We start from the raw sequence: 18,060 nt of genomic DNA, 5'->3' as shown, positions 1-18,060 counted from the left end.
TACAGGAAAAAAACAGGTGAACAGGAAGGGTACCAGTTGCATCAGCCAGAGCTAATAAAACATGACTTAGCAAAATCGCAGATTTGCTAGATAAATATATCATTATATCATAAATAGCAACAGAGTCCTTCATAGTACAAAGAAGCAATTTATTAGTTACCGCTCATATACAGGGATTTTGTGGTGTAAATGTGGCTTTCTCTGTAAAAATGGTCCATTGTGCCAAGTTGTCCACACACAATAAGACCATCCGATCTTCTCACCTCAGCCCAAGCGAAGTCGAACTAATAAATAAAATGTGATTTTTCAGAGGAAAGCCAAGTTATCTCACTATGTTTAACTTTACATCTCTTAAATGAACATTACAAGTCTGACCTTACCTCGTCCCTTTGTACAAGTAAAAAATATGTATATTGTTCACATGTGCATGTGTTTTTTATTTCACAGATAGCGACTCTGCCACCGTTTTATAAACCTGCTGTGCTATAAAGACTGAAATCATCATAGAGCCAACCATATACCACATGATCCTACCTAGTCATTTATAGTCATACAGTTCTGACACCCCCAAAAACTCCAAAGAAATATTTGGGAGAAAAAAAAAAACAAATGATGCTGCCTGAGGTTTAAGAGATGTACAGTATTCTGTATGTTGTAGGTTGCAAGCTGAGGGATGACAGACAGAGGGACAGAGGAAGGACGTCCTTCCTGCCTTTGTATCCTATGTTCTGCTGACAGAAGCTGGTTTTTCGGAGATGAGCTCCTCAGAAACCAGATAACTGTCGAGCTGAGAGTGTGTTTTCCCCTGCAGTCACCAACCACTGGAATGATCTTTTTCATAACCTCTTATTAAACATTTAATATCATCAGACTTTTGTGTAGAATTTCACAAGCCCAGAATAAAATGCATGTATCTGTACAGCTGTTGCTGCATCACATCTGGCATTGAACATTTGCAGTCTTTATTGTGCTTTATCCCTTTGTATTAATGCAACAAAATTCATACACTTTACTTCATAAAATCAGGGATAGCAAAATATGTTGTCTCATAGGATTTTGAGGCTGTTAACCTTTCTCTTCAATGACGTGTCAAGCATCACTCCCTGATGACGTTGAGTTAAAATGATGGTTCCTTGTTCTGCTGAATGTGATTCATTGTCTGTTTGGAGCAGTAGCACACCCACTGCAACCACACACTCACATACAGGAGGACATGTTGGATGCTACTTACTCATTTAAACTCTCTGGTAGGAAAAGGAAAAGTATGGGAGACCCTTTTCAAGAAAACAGATGGCACAAGTCAGCACATACACATTAGAGGATTTATTTTTATGATAGAATGCTGACAGAGAGAATCTAATGGGAAGTGTCCTTTCCTTGGTTTATTACAGGAAGGCCTCAATCCAAACATCCAGCATTTAGGGCGTGAATCCTGGAACCGGCTGCCACCGCAGCCAGAACCTAAGATAGCCACTTATCTCCAGTCCATAATTGAGGGAGTCTTAGATTTTATCCTCTCTGATCTTTTAACTCTCAACTGCCTTCACTGCTCCTCTCCATTTCAGTCTAAAAATACAGCATAAGGCAGCAAGTGGCAATGCAGGAAGCAACGTCATCATATTTTGTCACACATAATGACTTATTTTATTATATGTGTAAGGTGTAAATTTCAGTAAATCGGGCTGTTCCATTAATGTTTCCACACAGTTCCAACGTCCAACCTCCCCAAAAAACAGGAAGTCTTTCTAGTCAGGAGAAATATTGGCCAAGCACCTTACCTACCCTCTGGTTTCCTGAGAAAGCTGGGAGGAAACTGCCGAACGTCGTAAAAGTGGTGACCTCAGCACATATTTGTGCCTCTCCAGCGGGCCATGACCACATAGCCCCTAGACTACCCCAGCTCTGCTTGTAGATACATGGAAAGAACCCGGACAGGGCAGCCCCCAGATTGACTTTGGAGACATCGGGGAATAGTCCAAGTGTGTTTGTTTAAGTCAGCAGAAAATACTTGTCAGTGTGCTGAATACTACAGAATTTAATATCAGTATTATGGACAAAAGCAGTTGATTTGTCGCTGCCAAACCTCCGTGTCCATGTATAATGATTCACCTGATCATGAATGATTAGCTTATTTGATTGAGTCCCCTTTAAAAATCAGTGCTGCTTTCATCTGTCTACACTGAGAAGTGTTCTGTTTTCCCTTTTTTGTGATTTATACACTCTGCACTCCCTCCTTTTGAAGAACAGAGTACTGCAGAGTCAGCAAAAGCTACTCAGATCACATGACAGATCATTAGGTGCAACTGTTTCAAACTTCCTGTGCATTGTGCAAGGCTTGTTTTAACATATTCATTAAAGAAAACAGTGTTTGACTTATCAGAGAAGGAATTAGTACAAGTGCATTTACATAGACTGTTATAGTCCCCTTATTGGTGTGTTTCTTTGTTCTATGCATAAGTAGTTTTTAAGTGTAAGACATGGGCACAGCACTGAATACTGCTGTTATCTGTTTGGTGATGCCATCTTGTGGACAAAGAGTTGCATGTCAAAATCTGTGCAGTGAGGACCCATCAGTGCGCATGGCAGTTTCCCAAACATCTTTGCTGTTGGCAGTTACTGCGGGTGTGTACGTGGTTCAGTTTTGACAGTCTTGCTCGTCAGTTTCCCAATCTCAGATGGTGGCCAGCATGTTCTGTGGATGTCAGTCAAAAACTGTCTCTTTAAATATTTGCTCCGCTTTGCTGTGAACCTGCCTGAGCGATTGCATAATCCTGGAAACACAGACATTAACAAACTGTTTGTAGTTAGTACAAGCATTCTCAAAATAAAAACCAAAGCACAAAAATGTCCTTTGGCCTTGTGCATAAACAGTGTGTACGCACTTAAAGTGTTAAGAGTGTTTGCTATCTTTTACATGCTGTCCCTAAGTGTCTCCCTGTCATGAAGCTTCTGTGTGATTCTTTGAATTTTGTTGGCTTTTAGTAAATCATATTTCAACCAATGGATATAAATATAACTAAAGGAATAGTTCACAGTTATTTTACAGTTTTGTAAAAATGATGAGAAGAAGTTGCTCATCACTTTCATTAATCATGTTTTTGGAGAGGCTTTGCTCACACTGTGCAGAACAGAATATACTGACTGGGTGAGTAACATGTTACCATTCAAACAAACACTGTAAACTCTGATTTGTGGAGTTTCCCAGCAGTGAATCAATATTGCTGCCCCTGATATCCAAACTATTGACTTTGACGACATCATGGTCCTTTAGCAGTAAACTAATCATTGACAGAGGGGTTGCTTAAAAGACTAAACAGGGACAAACACACAACACTATTTGTCTCTTCCAAGGTTCACCATGAGGATTGAGTTTGCTCTCCAGCTGGGCCTCTGTGGCCTGTGTCTAACGCTGACGCTTCTTGGAGAAGGAATGTATGTATATTTCCTATTTCATTAACAAAATAGCAAGGATCTTGTTTTTAATTTAATTAATTGATACTAGACCAAAAAAAAAAAAAAAAAAAGATTTCATATGTGTCTTTCAGGGGAGTGGAACTTCCTGACCCACCAGCAGTGAACTGTGTTTGGAGCCGCTGGTCAGAGTGGAGTTCTTGTGATCCTTGCACCAAAATCAGAGTGAGTCTATTAAAATAGCAACACTAACTTAAACGACTTAAACAACACTAACTTGTGCTTTTTGCAAACCACGGATATGTTACATTATACATTGTATACGTCACATATGTATCATATCAAAATTACTGAAGTGACATACTATATAAGCTGTCTTCATCTTGGCAAAATGGAGGGGATGGTGGATGGCGTGACATCTAAGCGAGACGCCTGCCAAGCTGCAGACCTCTGTTCAAGACAAACAGCAAAACAGGTTGTTTTTTTAGGGAGACATCCTGTGTTTACATTGGCTTTTGAGCAACCAAATATTGGTGTTTTTAAGGGAGTTATCCCTGTGTTTCCAGCACATTTATAGCTACCAAATATGGGTGTTTTTTAGCAAGTCTTCCCTGTGGAGCTAACTTTTTAGCACATTAGCTAACCTCAGCTTTGATAGCAAAACAAAACAGTGGACATCATTTAAGTGTTGTCCTCGTTTGTAAGATTGGCATAGTAATCAACCACAAAGCTGATTGAGAGCATATGGGTCAGTCTGGTCCCATTGGTTAGTTTTTACTTTTTTCAAGTAACACTCGCAGTCCCGGAGAGTGAGTAAACCTTACATGGTGCATTTGCAAATTCAATCTGACGCTCTATACTAAAATTAGAGCTCTGTTGGTCAAAGAAAGAGACAGTTGCATTTTTACAAACCCTGTGTTTCCAACGATTTTTAAGCTACAAAATAAGTTTGATTTTTAGCATGTCATCCCTGTATTTCCGGCTGCTTTTGAGCTTCCAAATATGGATGTTTTTTAGCCATTCATCACAGTGTTTCCACAGGGGATAGTGCCAAGAAAAGCAGTTGTTTTTCACTGAGACATCATTGCGTTTCCAGCCAGGATAGTGCAATGAAAAGTTTTTTATTTTACCAAGCCATTGTTGCGTGTCCAGCTGGGATTGTGCCACCAAAGACAGCTATGTTTAGCCAAAACATGATCTTTTCTAATCATAACCAAGCTCTTTCGTGTCTAAACATAATGACACATTAACCACAGCGTTGTTAAACCGTAAGGAGACTAAAAGTTTGAGAAGCATACAGTTGCAGAAGCATACAGTGTCAGCATTTATTCTGGCGATTGGTTTGCAAATTGACAAGATTGTTCATACAGTGTTATATCTAAATAGTCTTTTAAGGTTTTAAGTAAGGTCTGTGACAATCAGCCTAAAAAGGCACATAAAGGTTTTTTTTACTTATAAATCTGTTACACAGTTTTGCCAAGAGCCTTATACGTTTAACCCTTTTCACTGTGTCTGCAGTAACTGCTGCCTTTGTGAGAAAGTAGATGCTTAACAAAGTGTGATATCTTTTGCGATCCTCAGAGGCGCTCTCGCAGTGTAGAAGTGTTTGGCCAGTTTGGAGGTGAGTCTTGTCAGGGATCAATTGGAGACAAGGAGTCCTGTGTCACAGATACTGCATGTGAACTACCGCCTCCCCCTCAGTGTTCTGACTCAGAGTTCCAGTGTGAGTCAGGTAATTCAGCTTCTTTTATGTCACCTACAGTACATTAATCTTTGTCATGCTTAGCCCTGTTAGCTTAACCCTCATCTTTACACAGGTTCCTGCATCAAGAAGAGGTTAATGTGCAACGGTGACTATGACTGTGAGGATGGATCAGATGAGGACTGTGATCCCCTTCGTAAACCCTGTGGTTCCTCAGTCCTGGATAGCAATGAGCAAGGCAGGACGGCAGGATACGGGTAAGAGTGAGTTACCAAAGAGCCAATTCAGATGGCATCAAGAGTCATTATATAGTAATATGACAGTGAAATGGGGGCTTTGTCACAGTGGAGAGCACTTACATTAGGACAGCACAGTGGCCCATTCATGGTGATCCTGTAACAAAAATTAAAGCTACACTTTTTTGTTTTATAACTGTCACTATATCTTAGTGCTCATGATGGCATTTCCAAGAATAATGAAAACAACCAATCAGAACCGAGAAGTCTCTAAAGCAGAATTTATAATACTGCATTGAATTGACACCATGCCTGCACTGTAGGCTCTGTGTAGATGCATACTCTACACCATAGCCTGACATGCACCTCCCCAACCTCCTGTTAATTTTTGTTAGCTGAAAACCATTTCCCTCAGTATAAACAAACAGTTAAGAAACAATATAGACAATAAAAGACAATAAAGCCCCATAAAGTAGCATTTTAAGTCTTGAGTGTGATTTATCCCAGGAAAATCCGATAGCCACTATGCTAATTTAAGCAATTTAGAATGTCATAGACTTATGCTAATACCATTAGCATTCTGTATATGTGGAGCTGTTGTTCCCAGCTTCATATGAGTAAAGAAAAATTCTGCCAGCCCCAAGACTAATATATGCCATGTAAAATGTCATACGCCTAAGTATGCTAAGCTAACAACATTAGCATATTGTTTTTTGTTTTTAGTTGGGGGGTTTTTATAGGCTAATTGTGTTTAATGTTGTTGCTATTAAGTCATGTTTTATGTGTGTTTCTGGTGTGTTTATAATCAATAAAGTTAACTGCACTTCACAGAAACTTGACCCAGTGGCACAGAAACCCTACCACCGACCAGCCTTTTGGCGGTGTAAATTGCCAACCAACACAAACACACCAGCATACAACTACAAATTTGTACAATGTTGTAGCCCACTCCAAAATGTAGATGCTTGCTTTGGAAAATGTTTGTAGATTTTCCAAAGCATGAAAACAGAGTAAAGTGGAGGTGCAAATGTCTAGTGTTCTCTCTGACCACTTGAATTACAGTATGGGTGATTTTTTTGCCCAATGACACCAAAATTAAACTACCTACCCCAGCTTTAATTAAAGCAATATTTACAGGAGATGCTTTCTTATTTATTTTGCCTAGCACAACTATGAATCAGCCTTAAGTCAGCTGTCAATCATGCCAGTCACTGCTTGTGAACTGCAATGAAACTGTCAAACTACGCAGCATTGATCAAGATTCTGTTACTGCATTGCCTATTTCTTGCCTCAAATGTTGTCACAAACATATTTAAGTGTAACTTAAAATATTAACTTTTGCTCCAGCTGGTGGGTGGTGCATCATGCTGACTTTTCAACATGGCGGCCGGGTCACACGCTTTCTCATTTTACAGATAAACAGTACACTAAAATGTGTCTCTAAAAACAGAATCTTGATTCATATTTGATCAGCACTGCCTAGTTTTACATTTTGACTACAGTTCATGAGCAGTGACTGGCATGATTGACAGCTGCTCTTCCTGAAAATGATCTGTGATTGGCCAAAGTTTCTCATAATGGGCTAGATTTTCCAAAGCATGAAAACAGAGTAAAGTGGAGGTGCAAATGTCTAGTGTTCTCTCTGACCACTTGAATTACAATATGGATGATTTTTTTGCCCAATGACACCAAAATTAAACTGCCTACGCCAGCTTTAATTAAAGCAATATTTACAGGAGATGCTTTCTTATTTATTTTGTATTATTATTAACTGAATTGTTTTTAAGGTTCTTTTTGAAGAATAGTTTGACATTTTGGGAACTATACTTATACTATACTAGTTTCTGTCTTGAGATGAGAACATATATACCACTCTCATGTCTTTATGATCAAAACAAAGTCAGCTTAGATTAGTTCAGCATAAAGCCTGGAAGCAGGGGTAAACAGGCTGGTGGTCCACAAGTTAAAAACATTTCCCAAAATGTCAAACATGACTAGTATACTCGAGTACTCATCAAACTTTAGAATTTCAATGAAATACGCATTATTCTGTATATAGTCTTGAAAGTGGCTACTATGTCCATCCGCCAGAATCAACATATTGGGTGCAGATCCTCGAATGAACCCCTTCAACAATGATTACTTTAATGGGAGGTGTGATCGAGTGAGGAATCCAAACACTGGGAGGGATGACAGGCAACCCTGGAATGTCGGCGTGCTCAGCTATCAGGTTAGCCACAACCATTTCTCCTACTTTATACTGAGGATTCACTCACAAAGCATATCTGTATTTGTGTAAAATGGTGATGAATATGCAGTATGCCAATGAGGATTCCATAAAATTCTATTCATTGGCTCCCTGTCTTTCCAGACTCTAGTGGAAGAAACCTCTTCTAGAGAGATCTATGAAAACACACACAGCCTCCTCAGGGAAATGCTGAAAGAGATGAGTGTTAAAGTTGATGCTGGACTTTCCTTCAAATTCAAACCAAGTGAGCCATCCATGTCCGAGTCTGCTACAAAGGTGGATTTAGACTATCAATATGAGAAGAAAACAATGATTCGTGAGGTCTCAGAGTACTCCAACATTAAGGTAAATATCAGCCAGCGACAAATATATTTAAATAGTTCATAGCACACATAGCAACACTGACCAAATAAAAAAAGACACAATTGTGTGATAATAATGTAATTGTGTTATCACAAACAGAAACAAACCATCTGCATGCGTATTTACTAATACTTCTCTCCTGCATGTTTAGAACAAGAGCTTTATGCGGGTGAAGGGCAAAGTACAGCTGAGCACCTACAGGATGCGCTCCCGTGAGCTCGTAACAGCAGAAGAATTCATAGCACATGTCAAATCATTGCCTGTGCAGTATGAGAAGGGTATTTATTTTGCCTTCCTGGAGGACTATGGAACTCACTACACCAGAAATGGGAAGACTGGCGGCGAATATGAGTTGGTCTATATCCTCAACCAGGACACCATCAAGGCAAAAAGTATGTGTATCCCAGCAAGTGACTCTTTTAAGACTTCTCGTTATGATGAGAATTTTCTCAATTTAGAATACTGACTACATTGAAAAGTGATAAGCACTAATCCTCTATATCTCATGATTCTTGCAGATCTGACAGAGAGAAAGATTCAAGAATGTGTCAAAATAGGCATCACAGCAGACTTTGGAGACACCGATTTGACAAAGGCAAACTTCAAACGCGACGACTGTGATGACGTAACAAAAAAAGAGGATGGTGTGCTTTCCCTGTTTTACCAAATCACACTTAGAGAGACGATATTTAACTGATACCTGCAGATTTCTCAAGTGTATCTTTATATAATACTCAAGACATTAGGAACAAACTCCACACCTTATTCCATGCTAAATTGAATTCTAAAGTGAAGACAAGGCTAGTATGAGGCTTTAGCAGTCTGAGTTAAGGCCCTGTCCATGGGTGTACAGATATTTTTGAAAACAGATATTGTCTTCTACGTTTTGGCCTCTCATCCACACGCAAATAGAGTTGTAGGTCAATAAAATGGAGACTTTTGAAAACATGTTTTAGGGTGCAGATTTTCCAAAACTTTGGTTACTTTGTACTTGTGGATGTTTGAAAAGGAGTGTTTAGGAAACGATAACAACATCTCCTCAATTCACACATACCCACTGTTGCTTCGTGTAATGAGCATGTGCCAGAAACAATAACAACACTGACGGACCACTGGTTTGTTTCCGTTTTATTTACACTGCTTGGTCTTAAGACTACTTTACACTTAAACTTAGTATTGCTGCACCACATCACTGATAAATGGAGGCGTCTGATACATTCAGTGTTATTTGATCCAACTTAGGATTCTTAGTTCGTAGTCAACCGGAAACAACAGTTTTAGATCAGGCCCAGTGGAACCAGCAGACAGTGGGACAATTTTGGGAGTTTGATAGTTGTCAATGAGGAGTGGATGAAAAATGTTAAGAGTATCACTTATGTCTCTGAGCGAGCTCCTTTAACCTTAAATCGAAGAGGAATCAACGGTGATGAGATCTCCAGTAGGTTTTTTAAAAAAAGTAATGTTAGCCTATATACCTGACAAGGGGAGACTGCAGAGGACAGCTAATGCCAGCCGTTTGGAGTAGTTTTTGCGTTCTAGTGTTAATGGAGATATTTTATTTTTATTGTTTTCAACGGAGGTGGAAAATATCTGTTTTCCAATATATCTGTTTACATGTAGACAATGCCAGCTTATCCTGGCATTGCAACTACAAGGACATATCCCTCTGCTGTCGGGGAAACACAAAGACAGTATGAAAAAATTAACTATTGAAGATTATATTAAGATAGACTTGCAAAAGTCCAAACCAAACCTCTCTTTTCTCATGGGATAACTTTTCTTTTACATTGTGCACAATTATTGTGAGGTGTACTGAGTAATGTATCAACTGTGGAAAGTCATTTTAAGTTTTTTCCCCTGTTGCTACACAGTTGATACTCATGGAAAAGCAGTGGTGGACAAGGTGATGACATCAGTTAAAGGAGGTACCCTGGAAAGTGCTGTTGCTATGAGGGCTCAATTGAATAAGGAAGGAGTGATGAACGTCGCTACATATCAGAACTGGGCCCGGACCATTGCTGACGCCCCTGCGCTGCTCTCCAGTGAGGTAGCTATGACAGATTGGCAAACTGAAGCTATTACATCATTATAGGTGCCACGCTATGATGACAATGTTTTTGCCATTAGCAAAGTCAGTCCACCACATATGTATCGCAAGTATTGGATGGATTACCATGAAATTTTGGATTTCACAAGGATGTATCCTAATGACTTTGGTGATCCTCTGACTTTTCATCTAGCTCCACCAGCAGGTTGTGGTTTTCAATTACACTCTAGAGTATCTTTACTTGATGAATTGGCACACAATTGGTACTTGTACTTACAGCTCCCACACGATGAATCCTAATGACTTTGTTGACCGTCTGACTTTCTGGCTAGTGCAACCTTGAGGTCCACATTTGGTCAATTTAGTGAAATTTCTCAACGGCTAGTGGATGGGTTATCATAAAATTTGGCACAGGCATTCATGTTCCCCTAGGATGATTTGTAATAATGTTGGTGACTCTAACTTAACACCATTATGGTGAAAAGTTGGTCATTTGTCCAATATTTTGGTTTAAGTACCTGCAAAACTTATCACATTCCCATCAGCCCCAGCTGTACTTTGTTTACTGCTAATTATCAAATGTTAGCATGCTAACACGCCAAATAAAGATGAAGAACCTAGTAAAAATCTGTATTTTAGCATTTTGAGCATGTTTGCATCCTGGTGTTAGCATGTAGCTCAAAACATTGCTATTCCTAGTACCCTTTTCCCACCAAAATAAACATATTAATGTGGGTATTTTTAAATGTAGGAAAACCTGCTAAAAGTAGGTGAAAGACTCCTTTCCCATTGCAAGTAGACCTGAGCTGTGTACAGGGCTCTGCAGTAGACAAGTATGCCTTTGTTTTCTTGCTGGTGTGTCACGTTCAACATCACAAATACACTGGAAACAGGGTTAGTATACAGCATAAAAGCCAGTAAAAAAAGTAACGGTGATTATTTCTATTTTATAGCTGTTACTTATTACGGGGATGGACAGTATTTTGTGACGGCGCGTCATTACTTTGTGCTGAAAAAGTGGCAAAAATTAGCACATCCACTCAGGTATCATATTTCCATCACTGCCGATCAAAGTCAATTGAAGCTGAGGCCAATAAATACCCATGACTAGTTCAGAGTCATTTGTACCAGGATTTGTGCAGATTGTAACCTTTCCCATGAAATACAAAAGCCACATGTCAGCGAGTGTTAGTGGGTTTTTTGTCCAGTAGGAAAGGTGCTTAAATACAGCCTCACAGAGCCGCTAGCATGGCTGTGGCAAATGAAAGATACAATATCATTTTTCTGTTATTATATTCTGGCAAGTGAAATAGTGCACATGTTCTGTTGCTTCTGACAGCCGGAGCCCATCTATAATTTAATTCCATTGGAAGTGCCAGACGCCAACGCCAGGATATCCAACCTGAAACAGGCCACAGCGGACTACGTGGCAGAGTACAACGTGTGCAAATGTAAGCCCTGTCAGAACGGAGGCACTCTTGCTCTGCTGGATGGGAAGTGTATGTGCCTGTGCCCTCACCTGTTTGAAGGCATGGCCTGCCAGAATTTCAAAGGTGATAAGGCTAAACACCCAGGTAAGAGATACATCCAAACATACAGTATCCCAGCTTACCAACAAGGCCATTCACATCAGTGTAGGTCCTTTGTCTTTTCTGTGTTAATTTGGACAATGTTTTGCAGGTACAAGACCGACTGTTAATCAGGAGGGTAACTGGTCATGCTGGTCTAGCTGGTCCAGCTGTAGTGGAGGGAAACGCACCAGGGCACGCGGCTGTAACACAGATGGGCTCCTTGGAGCTACGTGCAGAGGAGACACCAGCAGTGAAGAACACTGCTAAGCAGATAGATTATCACTGAACAATCTCTCTTGTTCTTTCTCACTATGTACACACACAACCTACGTCTAAAAGATAAAAATCAAAACACCTTAAGTCATGAACATTGTTGTCTTTACATGCTTGGTTAGGAGAGCAGAGCCATCTTGAGGTTGGTAATGGATAGTGCAGTTCATAAAATTATAGTTTTTTAATGTGCATGTAGATAGATTTTTTTATTCTCTGATTTAAATATATGGAATTTGAGTATACAGTGTCAACTGTAAATATGGACTCATATGAATTTAGTAGAAAATACGCTCTGAAAATAAAGGACCCATTGTACACCAGCACTCAGGTCTACGAGAATTTATTTTTGTACAAGTGAGACAAATCAAATGAACATCAAAAGCTACAAAACAAGTATAAAGCATAATATGTGTATAATTTTAATGAAGATGTGGTGCCACATTTCTCCACTGTATACTATACACTTTGATGTTTTGCATTGTGTCGACACCAGGGCTAATTTAAGTGCCTGAGCCCAAAAAGTTCTCTTTATTTGTCACAACTTATTGTCGCTCCATTATGAGATAATAAGTCAAATTAAAGGCTCTTACTCAAATCGTTTCATTCAAAAGTCTTAAATGTCTTTTACAGCACCCTGTTAAAAAAACATGTCCCATTTAATCATTAATCAGTCTTACATGTACAAAAGAAATTGAGGTTTTTGACCACAAACACTGTGTCTTTTCACTTTAGTTGAGTTAAAATAGTGTTGGCTGAAGTATGTATTAATGGGCTAATAACTCATCTTTAAAAGCATGAACACATTCCAGCTGGCTGTGCTGTGCAAATGAAAACCAGATGAGTAGAAGCAGGGTGGAGAGAGAAGAGATTAAGGTGCTGGACACGAACGCAACATAAAGGAAGACGTTTTATGTGCATTCTATTTTTATTTAATGTTCCTGAAACCTCTTTCACATATGTCCATTAACCCATAAATGTTATGATTTGCCATACTGGCGTAATGTCCGAACAGTTGGAGATTTTTCTTTTTGTGGAGACGCCTTAGCAGGTTTGGAACTCTTCAAGTGGAAACAAAAGTAGCACCACTATAGAATGTTCTTTCACAAGGCTATCCACTAGTGTCAGTGCAAATTTGTTCTCCTCAAATACAAATTATGTACTATATACCAGCTTTAAAGGGACAGTTCACCCAAAAATGAAAAATACATATTTTTCTTCTTACTTGTAGTGCTGTTTATATATTGAGATTGTTTTGGTGTGAGTTGCTGAGTGTTGGAGATATTGGCCTCAGAGATGTTTGTTTTCTTTCCAATATAATGGAGTTAGATGGCACTCTAACTCCATTATACTCTCTAATGAACTACACATGCCAGCCATATTACAGCGCAGAAGGAAACATGCATGTACTGCTAGCTCAATTAGCACCACTGAGCTAGCTAATGCCAGTTCAGCTGAATAGGACAACATCATGTTTACATCTAACACTGTCACAAGCACAAGTCTCTCATTCTTGAGTAGATGCACTTTTCCTTCTGTCTGTTGATACGGTTGGCAGGTGTATTTCAGTAGAAAGAAAATCGTCCTACATATAACTGCTCACAACAATATCCGTGGATTATCTTGAGTGACAGGGTCATGATTTCTGGGAAGAGACATTGCTGTTGCGTTTTTCGAATGTATTTTTTAGCCACTTTGAGCACCACAAGCAGAGTGCCATCTAGTTCCATTATATTAGAGAGAGGGCAGACATCTCTGTGGCCGATATCTCTAACACTCAGCACCTCGCACCTAAAGAATTTTGATTGATAAATATCACTACAGGTAAGAGGAAAAATATGTATTTTGGATTTTGGCATGAATTGTCTCTATAAATGAACTGTATTTCGGTGATGGTTAATGTATGAGTGGACAAACCATTTGAGTCATTAAAAATTTCCAGCAAGAAGCTGAGATGAAGATGATAGAACAGTATATATTTTACATGTAAGTATGTCTTGAATTTACACTGACAGACAAATACCAAATGACAGGCCTTTTGAGGTGTCACAGGAAAAGCACAGGTGTAAGTAATAAAATGTGTGCTGAGAAAAGGCTTTATTAAAATCGTTACTACTGGGTTATTGCTTTCATGCTGGTGGATTTTCTCTCACAATGGGCAAAAAGGATCACTGTCATATTTGCTTAGCTTAACAGCCTTTGATTTCCATGTTTGCTCATGGATTTAGTCATTTAGTGCCAACACTGCAGGCATGACTGGAGATCCTCGTGCCCGAGGAGGCCTTGTTAAGCAAACAGCAGTGAGCATGTCTGCTACAGCCTTGCATAATATTTAGGAATGTGTGCACAGACCTGTAAAAGGGAAATTTGCTTTCAATAAGTGTTTCTTTTCACAGTATTTTAGAGGAAAGTAAAGTGAATTATTTTCAGCCCTATTAAATGTGTCAAACAGTGGTAAAAAGCAAATAACTGATATTGGGCCCTAAATATAATTATGTAAAACCCTTCATATTTTAGTATAAAGGAGTCCTGGAAGGAAACAAAGCACATAATAACAACTATTACATTGAATATTACAGTTTTGAATATAGAGTAGGGCTATGATTTAGTTTAAAATGACCTGAGCAGCCCTGGTCATTCTGATCTCACATTATTTATTATCTCTACTTCCTCTTTTCTGTGAATATCGCCTCCTGTCATCACTTAAATAGAGGAGTTTAAGCCCAAAAGATTGTATGTGAATGTGTGTGTGAATGTGTGTGTGAGTGTGTGTGTGTGTGTGTGTGTGTGTGTGTGTGTGTAGTGGGGGGTGATGAATGCATACTTGAGAGGTAACCACTGGGGGTGGTACCCCCTGGCCTTTAGGATGTCAGCATAATGGAGTAAAACTTTGGGACCTTATTGAGCTCCAGGGAGACCCCATTCACTCCGGACAGCAACCCAGCCTCAGGCCATTATCTTAGGCTAAAATGTTTTGTTCTGTCTTTAGCCTTCAACAGAACAGTTAGCACAAAATAATGAACCCATCTCCATCGATAGACTGCCGATTCTCTTTTTACTTATATTTACTCATACTATAAACTGAGTGGCAAGAAAACATTTGAAACAACGTTTGCTAAACTTATGATACTTGCATATAAATGGTTCTATTTCAAATATACTCCATCAAATTGGTGAAATAAATTTGCCCTTTTTTCCAGACATTCAAAGGGGAAAAACAGCGATCTCAAAAAATATCATTTTGCACTTATTATGAGTGGAGACACGTCATGGCCAAATGAAAAACTTACATCTCAGCCTTAACAAAACTCTAGTCACTTTTCAAAGCTTATCAGTCAGGTTCCAGGAAAAATATGTTGACAAACACAGAACATGCAGTCCATTTTAAATTCTAAAAACTTAACGTAAATCCCAAAATTCTTTACTTCCTCACACAACTTGTTGCTCTAATGCTAAAAAATTATTCAAGGTTTGCTTTCAAAATGTGAACCATTGTTGTCTCATCTCATAAACATATAGTCCCTGCTTACAATGAAGATGAGGTAAAGGATTTTTTTTTTTTTAACAAAAGCCCTTAGAAGGGTGTAAAAGGAGCCCCCTCACACTCCTTAACGCCTGGACACAGTTGGAGGTGCCCCCTCCCCACTTCCCTGGGTCACTAAAGGCATTGAAGTTTTAGAGGGCTGCTACAGCAGATTACTCCACACAGCTGTCCCAGCACCGTGGAAATGAAGTTATGCCTCTTGTCAGCTATGTTTTGTGTCCCCCCTTCCTCCTCCTGTTCTTCTCTCACTCCTTAAAACTTTGCACCACTGCTCTTTAGCTACAGGGGAGAATCAGGGGAGGAAACTAAAGGACAATTCCTACCCAGCCATGGCAGATAGAGAAACCCTATCTGATTGGTTGATTAAATATTCCCTCTTTGCATTATTATTCTGAGAGGCTTGAAATCCCTGACATTCAACCCAGCACAGCCCCTCTCCCATAGCATTCCCTTCCCCCATTAACACTCAATCATAAATCAACCCCTCCTCCACCTTTCCCACCTCTCTAACAGCCCAGGGTACTGCCTTCCTCACTACCCCCCAAACTCCAATTACTGTGGGTCACTGGGGTTTATTCACTTCACTTTGCTTCTGCTAAGTTTGTTTATTTTTGGTCAAACTGAACTGTAACCCAAACCTAGAAAGATGACATTAAGTTTAAAATGAGAATATATCATAACATAATCCCCTTTTAAAAAATAAAAGTTGGATTCAGAAGCAGTTAAACCCACCCCTGCTGAAATCACTGTTCTCAGAGGTTTTGATCCTACAGCTTGACTTGTTCCGTTACGATGAGCTTATGGTGGCTACTGTTAGCTATTTTTAGATATGTCTGTGTAACTGACATAAATTGAACAGTTTGCTGACTTAACAACAATTTTTACTACTTATATGTTTTAACATCTTACAGACGTTTCAGTGGCTCTTTTCGGCCACAGTGGTCACTGCTCAGCAGAAGTTACAGTCACAGTGTATTACACTAGCCAAATATCTGGGTGGTTTTTTTTTTCTTTTACAGAAAGTTTAGATCTTGTAGAGCTACAACACATTATTTTCATTACCAAATATTTGATCTTTTTAAACAAAAAAAAAAAAAAGTAGATTAATCACTTAATCTATAAAATACAAAAATAAAGAATAATGCTCATGACGAGTTCGAAGGGGATGTCTTCAAATGGTTTGCTTTGTTGACCAACAGTCCAAAGCCCAAAAGTTTTTAATTTAAAATCATATGAAACAGAAAAACAGAAAGATTCTTACATTTGACTGAGATCAGCAAATATTTGAAATTTTTTCCTTATGGAATAATTCAGACGAGTAATATATAATCATAACTATTGATGGACTAATTTAGTAACTGTTTCAGCAGCTTGTTTGAACACAGAGAAAGAAATCCAAAGCTTCGGTCGTATGTCACAAGACCTAAATATTTGTTGAATTATTACTCTGCCATTTGTATGAAAGTATATTTTGTATCTGTTGTGTTCAATGCTTCACTCAGTTGTGCACTAGTTTCTATTTGGGAGAGTGGACAGTTTCAGTTTTGACTTAAATTGAAAGAACAATTTCAACACAGGGTCCATTGTAGCTGTTTCCAACATCAAGCATGAATTGAGCACCTCATGTATAAGGTTTCCAATTCATGATTACTTGCTAGTTTAGTAGAAAACCAACTATCACCTTCAATATGCCCTAATTAAAAGGCTAACTTCTGTATTTTTCAACCTGGACCCTATTTTCACGTGTCTTTGTCTCCATGTGACTAATGGGAACAATTGAATTAAATTAATTAAATTAAAACTGATCCAGTACTGAGCAAGACCACTGCAGATTGTAGGGGGAAAGAGGCTTCAATGTAACTACTCGGGGCATTTGTGCACCATCAATTTACGTCAACTAAAAGTGCTTGTGTTCGCCACTGACAGGCTCAGATTGTTATTCAGAGTGCTTGACAACATTATGGAAAGGATCCCTACAGCGATAAACCTTTTTGTCAAAGAGTAAGATCCTTTTGTTTAAGCAGAAACAGCCCAGAAATAGTTGTCGCTAAGCACACCAGAGTCCATATAAGAAAACAGAAAATTTATAATTGTAAAAATACTTTATTCAAAGTCGACAGAAATAAAATAAAACTCACAAAAGCTCACTTGGTTCATCTTTTCACTGTTCCAAACATCACCAACCCTGGTTCAGTTGAAATAAACCCTTACTATATCTGCTTAGATGTGAAAATATGCTGTTTATTTATTTTTTAAAAAGCTTTTTTTTTTAAGTCTGGTGGGTTTGGTGATGGCAATTTTGGGAATGTTTCTGGTTAACAAAAAGTATCTTACTCTGTAACAAAAAGGTTTATCTATGTAGGGATCATTTCCATAATGTTGTCAGACACTTAGGGCACTTCGCCAACTGGCTGTGGCCAGGCGGATTTTGCAAGATTGGCACACCGTGCACGCTGGCGCAGCTACTCCTCTTTCCCACCTCCGTCCCTCCTACCTGTGCAAGTCGGAAAGAAGGCGTGGAGTGGGTTTTACACACATCACACCAATCAAATGAGCCCCTCTCCTCGCCCTTAAATGCGCTGTGCGAAGGCGTAATGAGAGTTTACTCAATTCGCCATGGCAGAAGAGAGCAGCAGCGTCAGACGGTCAAACTTCTCCCAGGAGGAAA

At 39.1% G+C, this 18,060-nt stretch overlaps 1 protein-coding gene across 1 annotated transcript; it reads left to right on the top strand.

Moving 5' to 3' along the window:
- Positions 1-3,275: 3,275 nt before the first annotated feature.
- Positions 3,276-12,174, top strand: c9 (complement component 9). The gene is made up of 11 exons (XM_050053371.1): positions 3,276-3,432; positions 3,546-3,636; positions 4,993-5,143; positions 5,229-5,370; positions 7,441-7,579; positions 7,721-7,942; positions 8,112-8,352; positions 8,479-8,604; positions 9,832-10,007; positions 11,347-11,581; positions 11,688-12,174. Exons 1-11 carry the CDS (start codon positions 3,359-3,361, stop codon positions 11,843-11,845), a joined length of 1,755 nt encoding a protein of 584 aa, XP_049909328.1. The 5' UTR covers positions 3,276-3,358; the 3' UTR covers positions 11,846-12,174.
- The last annotated feature ends 5,886 nt before the right edge of the window (positions 12,175-18,060 follow it).

Source organism: Epinephelus moara, chromosome 9, assembly GCF_006386435.1.
Source record: "Epinephelus moara isolate mb chromosome 9, YSFRI_EMoa_1.0, whole genome shotgun sequence".
NCBI classification, from domain to species: domain Eukaryota; kingdom Metazoa; phylum Chordata; class Actinopteri; order Perciformes; family Serranidae; genus Epinephelus; species Epinephelus moara.
Note: the sequence above shows the minus strand (reverse complement) of the source record. Positions and strands in the feature narration are given on the sequence as shown.

Bases quoted from the DNA above. Each gene is read 5' to 3' on its own strand.
- c9 (XM_050053371.1), top strand. From the start codon at position 3,359: ATGAGGATTGAGTTTGCTCTCCAGCTGGGCCTCTGTGGCCTGTGTCTA. The intron at 5,144-5,228 runs GTAATTCAGCTT...ATCTTTACACAG, and splicing joins AGAGTTCCAGTGTGAGTCAG to GTTCCTGCATCAAGAAGAGG. The intron at 5,371-7,440 runs GTAAGAGTGAGT...TCCATCCGCCAG, and splicing joins GGCAGGACGGCAGGATACGG to AATCAACATATTGGGTGCAG.